Source organism: Athene cunicularia, assembly GCF_003259725.1.
Source record: "Athene cunicularia isolate RWA chromosome 2 unlocalized genomic scaffold, athCun1 chr2_part1, whole genome shotgun sequence".
Taxonomy (NCBI): Eukaryota; Metazoa; Chordata; class Aves; order Strigiformes; family Strigidae; genus Athene; species Athene cunicularia.
The window spans coordinates 3,893,165-3,909,085 of record NW_020799095.1 but is presented as its reverse complement, the minus strand read 5'-3'; the positions used below and the strand labels follow the sequence as shown (position 1 = coordinate 3,909,085).

The 15,921-nt window shown below is 44.9% G+C and overlaps 1 protein-coding gene across 1 annotated transcript in view; it reads right to left on the bottom strand.

Annotated features, from left to right (window-relative positions):
* Positions 1–2,181: 2,181 nt before the first annotated feature.
* SLC25A38 (solute carrier family 25 member 38) overlaps positions 2,182–15,921 on the bottom strand; it is a 14,439-nt gene continuing 699 nt past the window's right edge. The window contains exons 2-7 of the mRNA XM_026842708.1: positions 14,810–14,931; positions 14,088–14,172; positions 13,386–13,565; positions 12,769–12,937; positions 11,989–12,155; positions 2,182–5,954 (exon numbers count right to left, since the gene is read on the bottom strand). Coding sequence (XP_026698509.1) covers positions 5,832–5,954; positions 11,989–12,155; positions 12,769–12,937; positions 13,386–13,565; positions 14,088–14,172; positions 14,810–14,931 — 846 coding nt within the window. The 3' untranslated portion in view covers positions 2,182–5,831. The remainder of the gene's footprint in view (positions 5,955–11,988; positions 12,156–12,768; positions 12,938–13,385; positions 13,566–14,087; positions 14,173–14,809; positions 14,932–15,921) is intronic.

Genomic DNA, 15,921 nt, shown 5'->3' with positions numbered 1-15,921 from the left:
CCCCCGGCCGTCTGGAGAGAGCAGTGAAGCAAAGAAGACGGATGCCAGCGAAGAAGATAGCTGCCTCCTGGAATCCTCGCCGGCAGGAGGAGCGCAGGAACCCAGACTGGTGATCTGTATTCCCCCATTCCCTCTATCTCCCTCTTTTCCTTTTTCTATTAAGAAATGCAAACCATATTGTATTGCTCGCCACAGCTTGCTCTGTACTTGGCCAATTATCTTGTGTTCAATTAGTACATTGTAGGTAGTTAATAAATGCTTGAACTTGGAGACTTGTCCGCTCCAATTGGGGATTTGCGAATCTGAGTCACTTGTCCCCCACGTCGGAGCGGGATGTGACATTACCAAGCCCTGGAAAGAGCATCTCCCCACCATCCAGCCAGGCTGCAGGGGAGAGCAGCAGCCCTTGCCAGGAGAAGCCTCTGAGTAGGGGGCTGTAACAGGACCTCCTCGGTGGGAGAGAGCCACTGGGCTGCAGTGGAGGTGTTTCCTGCCACCAGAATGGATCCTGTGAATGGCTTGAAGGATGCGCCTTGGGAAGAGGCTCAGGCAGCAACATGTTTGGGCAGCATCTTCTCCACCAAATGTGCCAGTGGGTGTCATCTAAGAGATGGTGTGGCACCCCTGGGGCTGGACCCTCTAGAAGACAAAGAGGAACCCATGGAGATAACCCACCTCCAGCAAAGCTGCACAATACCCTGCTGTTTTGTTAATTCTGTCTTGGCTTGTGTTTCAAAGGTTTATTATTATTTCTTTCAAGTTTTTTTGAAAACATCAGCAAATCTGTTCCCTTCTTATTTCTAGTTCTACAAAGCTAGAATTGCCTAACATCTGTTACAAAAGTTGTGTAGGTCTCATTTTAACCTGTTACTGGGCTTTTTGTCACTTTTACTAAAACTCCTTACTGCCTTACAATAAAATCTCCCAAAGCATTTTATAGTGATAAAATTGGAAATTAAGAAGCAGTGCAATGTGGAAAATGAGCTCGATACTTTGAAACTGGAACCAATGCCAGAGGGACAAACATGTTCAGTAGCTCCACATGGAGCCTGTAAAAGTACACATACGTATGTGTGTGTGTGAGATGAGGAATACTTTCTGCTCAGTTCTGGTGCAGCAGTTACACATGGCATGTAGTACATTAAAAATAAAAATTAAAAAAGCAAAGCATTTGCCTGATTTTTAAGTGAAAGGGAGATCTGTAATTCAATGTTTTATTACAAGAGCAGTGCCTTTAAAGTGTGCTTCTTCTATCTTTCCCACCCTCCACTACCCAAGAGGGTTATGGAGTTTGTCCGCTATCTCTTCTAACAGCTGGGGCAGCTGTTGGCAGCACGAGCAGGAACACCCTCTACACTGAGGTGGTTCTCCAAGGCAGGAGGAGAGTTCTGGGGAGCGCTGCATGCAGGAGCGGGCACTATTGCCAGCCTAACATGGTATCAGGTATCTGCACTGAGGCTGCACGCCAGGACTGTCTGGTAGGTCTGTTACACACAGATAACTCTCTGTGAAAATTGCTCAGTATAAGAATACATCATCTAGGCAACATCTGAAAAGAGAAAGGGTTTGGGACCTTCACATCTGGAAGATGTTTGTCTTGGTATCGACATCACCAGTGGTTTGCTTAGCACAACCTGCATGCTACTGAATCCCAGTGCCATGCTGTGACAGCCAGAGGAGACCCCAGCAATCCAGCGTCACCTTGCACTACTCCTTGCAGCAGAAGATTATGTCCCAGGCCACAAGCTCTGGTCCCCTGCTGAGATCAGACTGCCTGAGTAGCAAAAACCTGCTTGGCAGGAGACTTTTAAAAAGAGTGCTCAAAACCCCAATCTTAAAGGTGGGTATTTCACCAGCTATTATGAAGATTTGATTCCCATCAGTCTTTACACACAGCAGGCAGGCAGAGGAAGCTGTGAAAAAGACAAGATTCCCCATTGCTGTGTTTTCCCCATTTAAGTAAAGCTGATTTAGGTTGTACTGGCACTGCTTGTGTAGATTACACCCCACAGAAAAAGAGAATATGCATTGCCTTGGATGGGCTCAGAGCTCATTCAATAGTCCTGTTCTCTTGGGAAACTTCTCTTGCTTTCTTAAGCCTCTATTCCATCCCATCCCTTGTGAGTTTGACTTGGGTTTTTTTTAAAGAAACACTAAAAGAGATGACATGGTTCATTTTGGCAACCAGTTTTTAATAGAAACATATAATACATCTCACATAAATATTTTATATAGACACATAAACGCTCAAAATACTCAAACCTATCCAATGTTCCAAAGCTCCAGTTCTGTTTAAACAGTGCAAGAAAAAAAAAAAAAACATCATCAGCACAGGAAGAAAGGAAACGTGAAGTTTCTAAAACAAATAATCAGACAATTTCTCTTGTGTCCTTAAAACTCACTTAAATACTGACTGCCTCAACATGTTAACCAGTTGTGTTCATACATCACAGCTGCAGGGGCAAGCAGAGACAATGCACATTCACTGACAGTGTATTGTCAGCAACAGAGGTCATTCCAAGAGGAATCCGACTGCGATCCTGCTGTATAAGGGATCGGACCACGTTCTCTGGAATCCAAGCTAAGATGGCTTTGGAAATTATTATCTAACAGGATTGTTAGTGTTGGAATTGCTGGCATGGTGCAGGTAGGTGATTAAGCACCTGTGCTGGATCTTTTATTTGATTTGCTTTGCATTTAGGTTGTACAATGACCATTTGTTGTTCATTAGAAGCATACAACCTCAAGGGCAATGTATCTAAAATGTCCAAACATTTGTTTTTCTGGACTTGCTATAGCTATCAAGAATAACTTCGATAAATCACTTTAGAAACAGAATGTTTTTGAAGAGGGTAAAAGCGTGAAGGATGGTAAGGCTCAGAGCTGAGAAACAGTCTTGTGCCTGCCTGTGCGACACAGCTTCCAGAAGAAACAGATCTTCAGGCTTTCCCTTCCCCCATATATGAGACCTGACATAAGAAATAATAAAGAAAAACAAACAACAAACTTGCACTGCAAAACTCCCTCTCCCCAGCTCACGTGTAAAGAAGTTTTTGGATTTGCAGCACCAAAAGTTGATGAAACAGTGCAATTTAGATTCTCTGTTTCTTAAAGAAGCCCAGGCTAATTTACAAGTCAAAAGCATGTATCTTTTCACTCTACTGTGACAACAAAGAGCCTCCTCATTCTCCACAAAGTAAGGAGAATGGAAGAACTTTCCCAAAGGAAAAGCTAACTGCTTTAAGACTGAATCCAGACTTAATTTAAAAAAAAATAAAATCTGTAGATTTTAAAATACCAGCATACTGGAATAAATTCTCTAGTAATTCCTTTGTTACTTGACCAGGCAGGAGTATAGGGCATAAAAACCACTGAAGAGCTCCTGCATTTCAGGTTTCTGATGAGGACATTGCTTAATTCAAAATTTATTACCTGGCATTCTTCTCATTTTTAAGAGCCTAAGTTTCTGTCTGCACAAGTTGCACACTGCTTTGCCATTGCTAAATCAGGAACCAAAGTATTCGTGAAACACCTTGCAGGTGACACCATACACAGCCCCGGACTGCCACTGCCCAGGATGATCAACAGATCCACCTCACACACCAGATTAAGAAAGCCCCAAATAAATTCAGGCTTCCAGTACAATACATTGGTTTGATCCTACGCATAGAGGAATAAAAGACAAACAAGGTAATTGATGTAATTCCCACCTTACTCTGCCATGTCAGCAACCCTAGACTTAGTTCTCCAGCTCTCTGTGCCAGTAGTGCTCAGGGTAACACACTGCAGGATGTGCAGTTACCACTGTTTCATGCACTCTCACAAGTCCGGGTCACTAAGGGTAGCAAGGACAGCAAAAGAAAGGAACAGTTCTTCATATTTAGGATTTGGCAAATTATGTGCTCACATGCCTGACAGTGAGAAGCAGCAGAGGGAATGTGACAGCTTGTCAGTCACAACGTGGAATGATTTTATGCGGTGCTCTACCGTTAACATCTGCAGACATGTGCACACGGGACCCCCCGCCACCATCCATGGAGACTCTTGCACTGCGTGGCACCAGTCTCCCCGCGCAGATGGGCTGAGGCTAAAAGCAGGCAGCACCTTGAAGCCTCCAGCCCCTCCCCTTACACTTTACTCAGACTTAACTTTCACATCTGTCATCAAACCCTCTTGGAGTTGGAATCTGGTGAAGAACATCTTTTACAACCGACGACCCCTCTACTCTTGTGCTCAGGAGGTTGCCAGGGCAGGAGTGATTGCGCAAATTATGCTCTAAATTTTACAAACAATGGGTAGGTAGTACTGATTGTTCATACAGATACAGTGTCACGTCTTCATATTTAGAGACATCTGCTCTGTTCCTAAAGTGGATTGTAGTATCTGTAGATACTTAAGAAAATAAAAGCCAAAAATTACATTTTCTGCAAGGCACGCTACAAAACAGGGTGCACACTGCCATGCCAAGCTTTGTGGCAATGCCAACAGAGCTGCAAGAGTCCCAAACCAGCCAGTCAGCACAGAGGCACAAGTGAAGAGGGGAGCAGGCTGTACCCAAGTCTGGACAGCACATGCTACAAGGTCTGTGTAACAAAGTAGGAATGAGGAAGAAGGCACAGTTGATAAAAAAGTGTATTTATCTCTACGCCTAAACTCAGGAATACGGAAATATGAACTACCTGCTAAGAGAAAACTATCAGCTGGGAAACTGTGAAGGGTCTGTGTGGACCCTGAAGAGAATTAAAGTTCCCTACTAAACACTCATAGGTATCAAACTTTGCAGAAAGTTGACAGAAAAGAGCAGCTTTTTCTTTCCAAACCCAAAGATACTCCACACACAATCAGCAGCAGCTTTTAAGGGAAGTCTGAAGTGTCATTATCTACATCTGCTTCCATTATACATCTATGCATTATGAACTATGACCCTAAAAGGTACATCTAAGAACCAGCTCACACTGAGGGTGTTGATCAGGGATTAACAAATGAGTAATAGGAAGCAAGTCTCTAGTACAACTGGATAAAAAAAAATACTTGAGTGTTCCTGATAGTCAGACCAGCAGGAAAAATGTTTTTTAGAGAACAAGTAGAACTTTGGTAACAATCAGCTCTAAAGTGCCTTATGCTTCTTAAATCCTGTGCAAACACTGCTGTAGAGGCAGATGCACATTTCAAGAGTATTAAGATGCTCAATTACGTAATAACACATGACACAGCAAGGAGGTTCCAGTTACCTTCTCTGCTATCATGCATAGTACAAAAGTGATGACAAGAGACCATGTTCCCACCCTTCCTTCAGCACTTCATTTCTCTTCCACCTACTCCCGCAATATAAGCATTAAGAGACACCTCAGGTCTCCCACCATGCTCTGCAATGTTCCCCTGTGAGAACAAAGCATGTAAGGATGGAGGATCTACATCTGACTGTGGGTCACTGTGGCCTTACTGGCCAGACCAGCAAGGAACAGGCTGGCAGGTTCGGCAATCACTGTTTTCTCCTCAAACATTTTTGCTCAGCAACGTCTCACTGCATAAAGGTGGCAAGCACAGAGCTATTTTTAAAAGGGGCTTTCTCTCAGCACTGTTACAAGGCTGTGGAAACCCTGCCACTTCCCATGGCAGTCTGCAAGTGCAGTCTCTAGAATGCACTGATCAAATGACGCAAAGATCAGATCCTTCTTTCCTCTACTTGCCAAAAGGCCCAATCTCCTGTCTCAGAAGACTGTCTTCCTCCTGACTGAGCAAGGCTTATTCCTCTGAGGAACTGGGAACTTCGTAGTGCCAGTTGATCACAGCAAGGAGGAGCGAAGCTGGCCATTTCTCGTGCAAGTCAGTCAAGATTTCAAGCCCATCTTTTCCATCATCTGTTCATACACGGTCCATGCCATTGCTGCCATCAGAGTCCGCCTGAGGGCACGTGGCACACCACCTCGGAAAAAGCCAACCAGCCCAAAATCCTGCAACAGGAGATAAAGAAACAGCAATCCATCACAATCTGCCGCTAGCATTTTAATATCTCATCATTTATTATGTGGAACAGCACAGGATATGTTTCCGCTCAGACCCAGATCAGTTTCTGAAAGGCCCAGGTTTAAATAAGCATTTAATGTTTAGGAAGAGCACTGTGCAATTGCAGGGCTACCCATGAAAGCAGGAGGAGCAGAGTGGAGAAGGGAATGCCAGGATGAGGACAATGCATGCGGAGAGCCACACTCAAACCCATCAAAGAGAAAGCGAGTGTGTAACGGTTTCAAGACACTTCAGGAAAATGACTTGGTTTAGAGCTTCATGTTTAGAAAAGTCACTTAGCTATTCTGTAAAAACTGAGATTTGTTAAGTACTGAAGTAAAAAAACATCCTGATATGAGAAAAATGTACCATGCACAAAAAAAAAAAAAAAAATCCATGCACAAATAAGCAGATTCCTGTTTAGGAACAGATTTCAATAAGGAAACAAAGCAAGCCTGCCAAGATCCACCTTTCTGCGGGCAGTAAGGGAAAGGTGGGCTTTGAGTACATCTCCATCCCATTCCTGGGATACAGATCTGTGCATCTGCTTCTCTTCTAGTGTCCAAAGGGCAAATAATTGTTTTGTGGCTGCTTTGTATCAGAAACCAGCATTTTACACTACATACTGAAGAAATTTTTTGCCCCTGTGTGGTAATCACAGATGTGCCTACAGTGATAAACCAGAGGCAGCAGCAGCTGTAGGCACAGCTCCTCCAAGCCTACATCCTAAACTAAGCTGAAATGAAGTTAAGATGAAATAAACTTAAGTGCTCTCCATCACTACCGGTGTAAAAGTCAATGTGTAACAGACAGAACTGAAGTGAAATTATTCACCAGCCTGAAACAGGAAGCAGGTCTGTGTGGAGAGATCTTTGTGCTCCAGTACTCTGAGCTTACTCTCAATCATCTGTAATTTTCTGAAAACAGGTAAGAGGACCGAGGAATTGTGGGAATTAAGAATTGGTGGTTAGCAAATTATTAACTGACCTTGAGGTTAGAAGAATGATTGTAGGAAACTGAGGCAGCATTATGTAACACTGCTGTGTAAAAACCAACACCTGCAGAACGTATATGATGAGCGTGTGAGCAGTAAACAGGTAAAACTTGAAGGTCAGTAGGATGTAGAACGAAAAACAAACCTATGTAAACAAGTGGTAATAAACTGGGAGCTTGCAGACAGTTGTGGCAGCATTTGCTCTTGGCAATACCCCCCCTTCAACAAACTGGTGTGAGATTGTCATTCTTCTGCGCATTGCCCCGATCCCAGCTGGTCCAAGACTGACAAACAGTGCCCTGTGTGAGCTGTACAAAAAATTGAAGAAGACAGCAGCAATGTGCTCCTATGCAAAGGAGAAAAGTGGTGCCCAATGTGGGGCCCCTGAGAGAGTGCAGGGAATCAAGAGACTCAAGAGAGCCCTAAAGGCAGTGAAAACAGGAGTTCTCATAAGGAAAAGCTTATGGCTTTAAAAGACACTGTGTCTCATGAAAAAAACTGATGGCATTCCAACCGATGAGCTGTGGTGAATATATACACAGGGAGGGCTGAATAAACCTAGCAAGTGAGCGCAGAGTTCTAAAACTAAGAATTCAGGGACAAGTCAGCCTACAGTGCCCCTTCTTGAACCTCAACGGGACCCTCCATCTGCTCATGGAGGGCCCCCGTGACTGGATCAACAGTTCTGGGGTGAAAGAGGATTGGCCACCATTTTCTGACTTGTACCCTTGGCCGGAGGCAAGGGAGGGGAATCAATACGGTCCTCACAAACTGTAAATGCCCCGATTGATGCTGGAGCGGAAGCTTCCTTAATATATGGGAATCCCAGGAAATTTAAAGGACAACCTGTAATTATCACAGGTTTGGAAGGAACACAAATTGAAGCTGTACAAACACAAACAGAAATGAAAATAGGAAACCATGACTATATAAAAACACAAATAGAAATGAAAATAGGAAACCATGACTATATATAAGACAATTGTATATAGTCATGATTGTCCCCGTTCCTGAATATGTAATAGGTATAGACATTCTAAAAGGACTAACTTTAAATCTTTCTGATGGTCAGTATCAATTTTGGAGTTAAACCCTATATTAGTGCCAGACCTGTTATGGTCAGTGGAGTAAAAATGCCTCCCATGCAGATTCCAGCTGCAACTAAGTTAGTCACGATGAAGCAATATAGAATTCTGGGAGGACATGAAGAGATATCACAGACAATTAGAGATTTATGAGATGTAGGAGTTTTAAAGCCAACCACCACAGCTTGGAACAATCCAATATGGCCTGTCAAGAAAAGTAATGGATCCTGGAGAATGATGGTGGATTTTAGAGACAGAAGGTGGCAGACTTACAACTATTTTTGCAGCAATGAGGGATTCGGCAAATGACAGGTATTCCTTATAACCCCACAGGACAGGCAATAGTCGAACATGCACATCCTACACTAAAAGCCTTGATTTTAAAACAAAGAAGTGGGACTTCTCCGGACACACCACATAATCAGCTGGCAATGGCTTTATATACTCTTTAAACAGAAATAATTTTGCCTTGACAGCAGCAGAACATCGTTTTAGCACCACAGCGGACTCTATAGTTAAACCAAGAGTCTTGTATAAGGATCCCAAAGGAGACCTGACCTGGAGAGGACCAGCAGATCTGCTGGTATGGGAGCAGGAATATGCTTGTGTTTTATCCCCCACGGGTCCTAGGTGGGTACCAGCAAGGAAAGCCGAGCCATACTGTGATCTGAAAGGGGCAACCCTCCAACCCAATCCACAGACGCCTCAGCTGACAATGCAGGAATACACACACAGGCTACCTTCCCCTAGGAACTTGGCAACTACAGCTATGACTCGGGGAAGCCTAAAACAATTACAACAGAAGGCAGAAGACACGGTGGCACTGGTGGGATCCCGATGGATCAGTAGCCAATAATGATACACTGTGGACTGGAGGGGCTTGGCTTCCTCCTCGAGACACAGAGAACCAGTCATATCATTTGAATGCTGCCAATATAACATTGTATGTGGATGCCCCCCTGTGTGTATGCCCACAGGAGGAAGGGGTGCATGTGTGCAGTCACAATATTTTAGACCATCTGTACAACTCATCTGTGTATTTTGTTGGCTGGAAGAGAGACACAAATGAGATGAAATGCTTGTAGGTTCTGTGCCAATTTTCCACCACTGTGTACTTCATTGCTATTTCAAACTGTACTATCAATTCTAACAGAAGCAACGGTAGTGGCCAATATCAGATCATCATTACAGATCCTCGATATTTTAGCTATCTATGGCCAATGTATCTAGCCATAATCTTACAGTAATTTTTGCTTTGAGACACAGATCCAACTTTCTTTGTTTAGCAGTGTTAAAGATTAAGAACACAAACATTTGACCTTGTTAGAAAACTCCCTTGGTTCCCCCCCGGAGAGTAGTGGCCAGGCAGAGTGGAATCCCACAGGAGGATGAAACCAGATGTTTCCACTCAAAGAAAAGCGCCAGTTATTCTGGCTTGTTGATTTGGATATATGAAGCTGAACCCGCTGGTTGCAACTCCGGATATGTCACCTACAGATGGATGCATTGCGTAGGACTTCCCACTTGCAGGGAAAGCTACTCCACATCCTCATTGCAACTGGGGCTCCCCAGCAACTGTAGATCTGGATATTAGTACTCCATTGTGTAGTAATGATTAGGTGCATTTGCCTTATTTAATTATATATAGTAGTTACTAAGTGTACTATTTTGTATTTTTCTTACTGCTTATTTTTGTACTACTTAGTTATATTCTTTAAACATTGGTAGTGAAATCAGCCTATCCTTTTCACTCTGATGTCTGAGTTTAATTGGGATCCTTGAAATTAATGCATGATGACATCATGAAAGAGTTAAGCAAAAGTTTATCATGGCTCAACCCTAAGCATTAATTTGCAGGTCTGAACCTACAGATGTGGGTTTTAGCAGGCCTGGGACGTTTGATTTGTTTTACAGGATTTGCCACCCTGTGACATGTATGATGCCTCCTGTCCACAGTGCAGAAGACTGAATCACAACTGATTGCAATGATTGCCATGGAAATGAAACTACAAAACAAAAAAGGGGGAGATATGGGAATTAAGAACTGGTGGTTAGCAAAATGTAAACTGACCTTGAGGTTAGAAGAATGACTGTGGGAAACTGATGCAGGATAGTGTAACACTGTGTTGCGTGAGAAAGATTAGTAAAAAAACCACCACCTGCAGAATGCATGGTGAGTGTGTGAGCAGTAAACAGGTAAAACTTGAAGGTCAGTAGGATGTATAAATAAAAACAAACCTATGTAAACAAGTGGTAATAAATTGCAGACACTGCAGCGGCATTTGCTCTTGACAATGCGCCCCCTTCAACAAACTGGTGTTCGTTGGAGTTTGTCATTCTGTTTGTCATTGCCCTAATCTCGGCTGGACTGAGACTGACAAGCAATGGCAAGAATAATCAGGGAGCAAGTACACTGCCTTGTAATTCATTCAAGAGGAGCAAGATAGAGATTCCAGTAGTGACAATGGCCTCTCTATTTACAAGGAAAAGCAAGGAATCACAAAATCATCCAGGTTGGAAAAGACCTTGAAGATCATCTAGTCCATTAACCTCACACTGACCATTCTCAACTATACCATATCCCTCCGCGCTATGTCAACAAGACTCAAACCCCTCCAGGGATGGGGACTCCACCACATCCCTGGGCAGCCCATTCCAACACCCAACAACCCCTTCTGGAAAGAAATGCTTCCTAATATCCAGTCTAAACCTTCCCTCGTGCAACTTGAGACCATTCCCTCTTGTCCTGTCACTTATTACTTGGTTAAAGAGACTCATCCCCCGCTCTCTGCACCCTCCTTTCAGGGAGCTGTAGAGGGTGATGAGGTCTCTCCTCAGCCTCCTCTTCTCCAGACTAAACACCTGGCCACCTGAGCACACTGTCAATCAACACCCCCAGGTCCCTCTCTGACTGGCAGCTCTCCAGCCACTCCTCCCCAAGCCTGTAGCACTGCTGGGGGTTGTTGTGGCCCAAGGGCAGCCCCCGGCATTTGGCCTTAGTGAAACTCCTCCAGTTGGCCTCAGCCCATGGCTCCAGCCTGTCCAGGTCTCTCTGCAGAGCCTCCCTACCCTCGAGCAGATCAACACTCCCACCCAACTGGGTGTCATCTGCAAACTGACTGAGGGTGCACTCGATCCCCTCGTCTAGATCATCAATGAAGATGTTAAACAGGAGTGGCCCCAACACCAAGCCCTGGGGGACACCACTCGTGACCGGCTGCCAACTGGATTTAACTCCGTTCACCACAACTCTTTGGGCCCGGCCATCCAGACAGTTTTTTCCCAGCAAAGCATGTGCCCATCCAAGCCTCGAGCAGCCAGTTTCGCCAGGAGAATCCTGTGAGAAATGGTGTCAAAGGCTTTACTAAAGTCAAGGTAGACAACATCCACAGCCTTTCCCTCATCCAATAAGCAGGTCGCCCTGTCGTAGGAGATAGGGTTTGTCAAGCAGGACCTGCCTTTCATAAACCCATGCTGGCTGGGCCTAAGCATCTGGATGTCCCTCATGTGTTATACAATGGTACTCAGGATGAGCTGCTCCATCAGTTTCTCAGGCACCAAGGTCAAGCTGACAGGCCTGTAATTTTCCAGATCATTCTTCCAACTCGAATGAGCTGGTGCTTCCAACTGCTTTCAAACAATCAACCAGATTACTGCTCAGGTATTACTGAAAGGTCTGCACATAAACTGGTGACAAGAGATTAAGCCTTAATCTCCCACAGCATTACCCGCTTCAGCTTCTGAAAATGCTGATACTAATTAGCTTGACTGCAAGAGCATGTCAAGCAGTCACATTTGTTCAACTCCTTTAAAAGGCAAGGACTTTCTTAGCATAACTGTGCTTCAGGCAAGGAGATCAGAAGCGAGGCTGTGACTGTGCATATTAGAAGAGATTCACCTCACCTTGTAGATGAAAGCAATGGCCTGACTTGTCCTGCAGTACTTCTGGGGGGACAGCTGCATGTGTGTTTTGATGACATCAGCAGGCTGCGTTACCAGCGAGGCCAAGATTCCCGCAAAGATCCCACAACCAAAATTCAGCAAGGGCATGAGCACTGGATCCAGCTGGTCTGCAACGAAACAAAGGGAATGCACTAAACACAAAACAGGCCAGGAACACTCCTGCTGTATGACAAAGTGAAAATCTATTGAAAGATTAAGTCAATATCAAGAATCTAAGAGAAGTTAAAATCCATGCAGGGTAAAGAAATGTTTCCAGAGGAAAAGTGGCTACAAGCCAAGAGTTAGCACTATTAAAAAGCCTCACTTGCTGTGGAACTGAATTTGACAGGAGCTCTGACAAGGAAAGATTGTGCAAGTGTTGCCCAGACAGTTCTAACATCAGAGAAGCCCCAGTTTAGTGGAAACCGATCAGGATACAAGACAACCAGAAACAGAAAGCACTGCTGAACACATCCTCTCTTTCAACTGTTCACTAACCCACCTTACGCATCAGTCTTTATAAAGCCAACCAGTCAATTTTGAGCCCATTTCCATTTGTACATTGACCTGAGCTATAGGTCTACAGTTCTCCATAGGAAGATGTCCCACCTAAAGCCCTACAATAGAATAAGTTAACTACTGAGGTAGAGGGCAATACACAGAGCATGCAGGCAGACAACTGCAGAGCAAGGTGTGAGAAGAGAAACATTTTTCATTACAGCCTCCGACGTTCAGCCTTACCCTGAGGTGTGAGTTTTTTGGTCTGTGTGTAGAACATCAGGTAGATGCCAGAGAAGGGCGCATCCCGCAGCAGCGTTGCGGTGAGCCCGCTGAACATGCCACGAGGCCCTTCTGTCTGGTAGATATTCTTCAGAGCTCCATATACACTCCCATAGCCAAATCTTCCACTCTGCAAGGGCAGACAATGGTCTGTCATCCCTTTGCCAGGCACAGGCCTAGGAGCCCCACACAGTGTCCAAACAAACTGTAACATGCACCCAGTGTGACACCCCAGATGGCAGCACAGAGGACAACAGCCCAAGGCAAAAAGTGGTTTTCACCTACCTCAGCCTTTAAAACAATCCTTCAGGAAGATAAAATATGAAAGATGCTACACAAACGTTTATACAAGTGAAACTTAAAAATCTCAGGGTGAATTCTGTTGCACCTTCCACTTCTTGCCCGAATATCAGTGTGTGGCATGTCCTGCACAACGTGTGAACCAGGATGAAATCAGAACTACATCCCTGGCTGTATCCAAGTGGCAGCAACCTTCTCCAGACAAAAAAATTTCTTTTTCATCACAAGGAAGGCATGTGACATCATAAACAGGGAACTAATCAGAAAGTCATACTCACCTCATATCGGGTTTTCACTACAGTCACTGGCAACATGCAAATCCCAGAAACTGCACGTGCAGTGGCACCCAGAAAGACAGACTCCAGGGCTGTGGGTGAACGGTCCACTAGAAACTTTTGCTTCATCATGTACAAAGTGCTGAAGTAAATTCCAACCCCAGGAATACATCTTGCAAAGGACTTCAGAAGAAAGAGAAGAAGAAGAAAAAGCATCCATGAGATAAAATGTACTACAAAACATTTCAGACACTGTCACACTTGACAGGATGTTTTGTAGAAAACAAACAAAAAAAACCCCACTAAAGCTAACTTGCTGAGGAAAGAAGAGAAGGCAAAAATAATTTATGGCACAACAGCCAGCTGACTGAAATGATGCCAGGATTTAACACATTCCTCAATGGCAGTTTTCTTGGAACAAGACACTCCAAACCAAAATGAAGTTGGTGCAGTTGCCACCCCACATTTGCAAAAGTATTCAAGTGTTCAGCTGCTCAGGACTGCAAAACCACAGGGACTGCCATGACCAAATCAGTAGAATTCACAATATTAACTCCTTAAAATAGGATTTAATCTAAATCACATGGTTGCATTCATAATTGTACAAGAGTATGTTATTTAAATCCCAACAGCCACAGTTAGTAATAAACAGTAGGTTTATTTATCTACTTATTTTTACAAGTCAGGGTTAAAACAGCCACTTACTGGAGAGACACCTTTCCAGAGCCCCAGAAGACTTTCAGTACGAACAACCCTGAAGAGCAGTGTTACCATCCCAGCACGACTGGACCTGAAAGGAAGACAAGACAGTAACTGCAATGACGATCTGCCTCTGCTCTCTGCAGCCACCCCATTTCACTCATGTCTGTGCATAACCCCAGAACCTCAGAGGTGCTCTTTCTCAACTCAGCCTGCTTTTCTTGGTCAAGTCTTTCCAGGGCTTCTCCATCACCTTCTGCTTTCCCACCATTTGTAACACACATTAGAGGCCTCTCTCACTACCATTTTTAGTGGCTCACTCCCTTTGTTAACAGCAACAGATGTAATCATGGTTGACTATACCAAGCAAACATGAGCAGCTGCACACATGGAAAAGTTATGTGACAACCACCCAGGAATTTTCAGGCAGAAAACACCCCGTGGAACTGCACAGCAGTGACTCCAGCAAACATCAGTCTCTCAGATGAATACAGACATATGCTGAGGCTACATGTTATTAAAGTAGCATTCACAAGAACAACATTTTCTCTTTTCTGAAGCAAAATATCAATCTTTCTCTATACTATCAAAACATACCTCCTATTTCAGAAAGACTCTCAGTATTCAAGCTATAACCCTAAACTTCAAGCCCTTGCGAGTAAATCAGGCAGAAGCCTATGGTGGGGCACCCCCACACCCCCCATACATACACATCCCCACTCTCTCACCCATTTACAGCAGGCTGCAGAGTTTGCAGGCGGGTTTTCAGCAGGTCAAGGGGTTGGAAGAGGAGTGTGGAGCAAGTCCCACTGATGGAACCACACACAAAGGCCTTTAGGACTGGATGCATCTGGAAGAGGAAGAAAACTTTAAATGGCCATTTAATTAGGACTAGCACAAGAGGAAATATAGCAGCTGTTATGTCACACGCTATAGGAAGGGAGGACAAGCTGACCCCAGATGCTAAGGGCTGCTGTTCAGGGCACAGGAAACTTTTTCAAAACTTTTCAGAGCCTGATCAAGTTTTATTTGTGTTTTTTGGTCCCTCTGCCTTTCCTGGGAAATTGTTCCAGAGTCTCCTTGCAATTCGATGGTTTGAGTTTTCCGAATGTCGAATGTATTAGCAACCATTTGGTAACCATTTGCCACCTCAAAGGAAATGAGTGTCCTCTTCCCACCACCCCACCAACTACCTGTGCCTTGGCCCCAATCCTACCCACCTCTGTTTAGCACCATGCTGGCAGCGCCTCCAACCCTTCCTCCCCATTGCACACCAAGGGCCCTCACTGCCACAGGCAACAGTGGGGCTCTCTCCCTTAAAACTGCCCACCACCCGAACCCGGCTCAAACAGACCCAAAGCACAGCACGGCCTCCTCAGCTAAGGCCTGGTTTTCCTATCCACACCAGCTGCCACCGCTTAGCACTTCGGGGGTGACAAGGCAGGAGGCAAAACCGACACTGCAGGATGATTTTTATTTAAAAAAAAAAAAAAAAGTGTTTTGTTAAGGAAGAACGAGTTTCTCCGCCCCTTGGAGCAGAATGACGGCAGAGGAGATTCCTGTAGTACAGTGGTCTCTGGAGGGACACACTTAAAAGCTACTAAGGCGTCTTTCGCGGTGAGCTGCAGACGGCGGCCTCCCACCGCAGACATGTGGGCCCCTCTAAAACCCGTTATGACCCTCCGGCCGCCTCTCAGGCTCCTCCCGCCTTAATGCCCGGGCCCAGCGTTAATGAGCAGGGCCGGCGCGTCCCGCCCGCCCCTCAGCCCGCCTCCCCAGAGCCGGCCGGCCGCGGAACACGATGAAGGCGGGGAGGGGGCCCAGCCAGCGATCCCCCCCT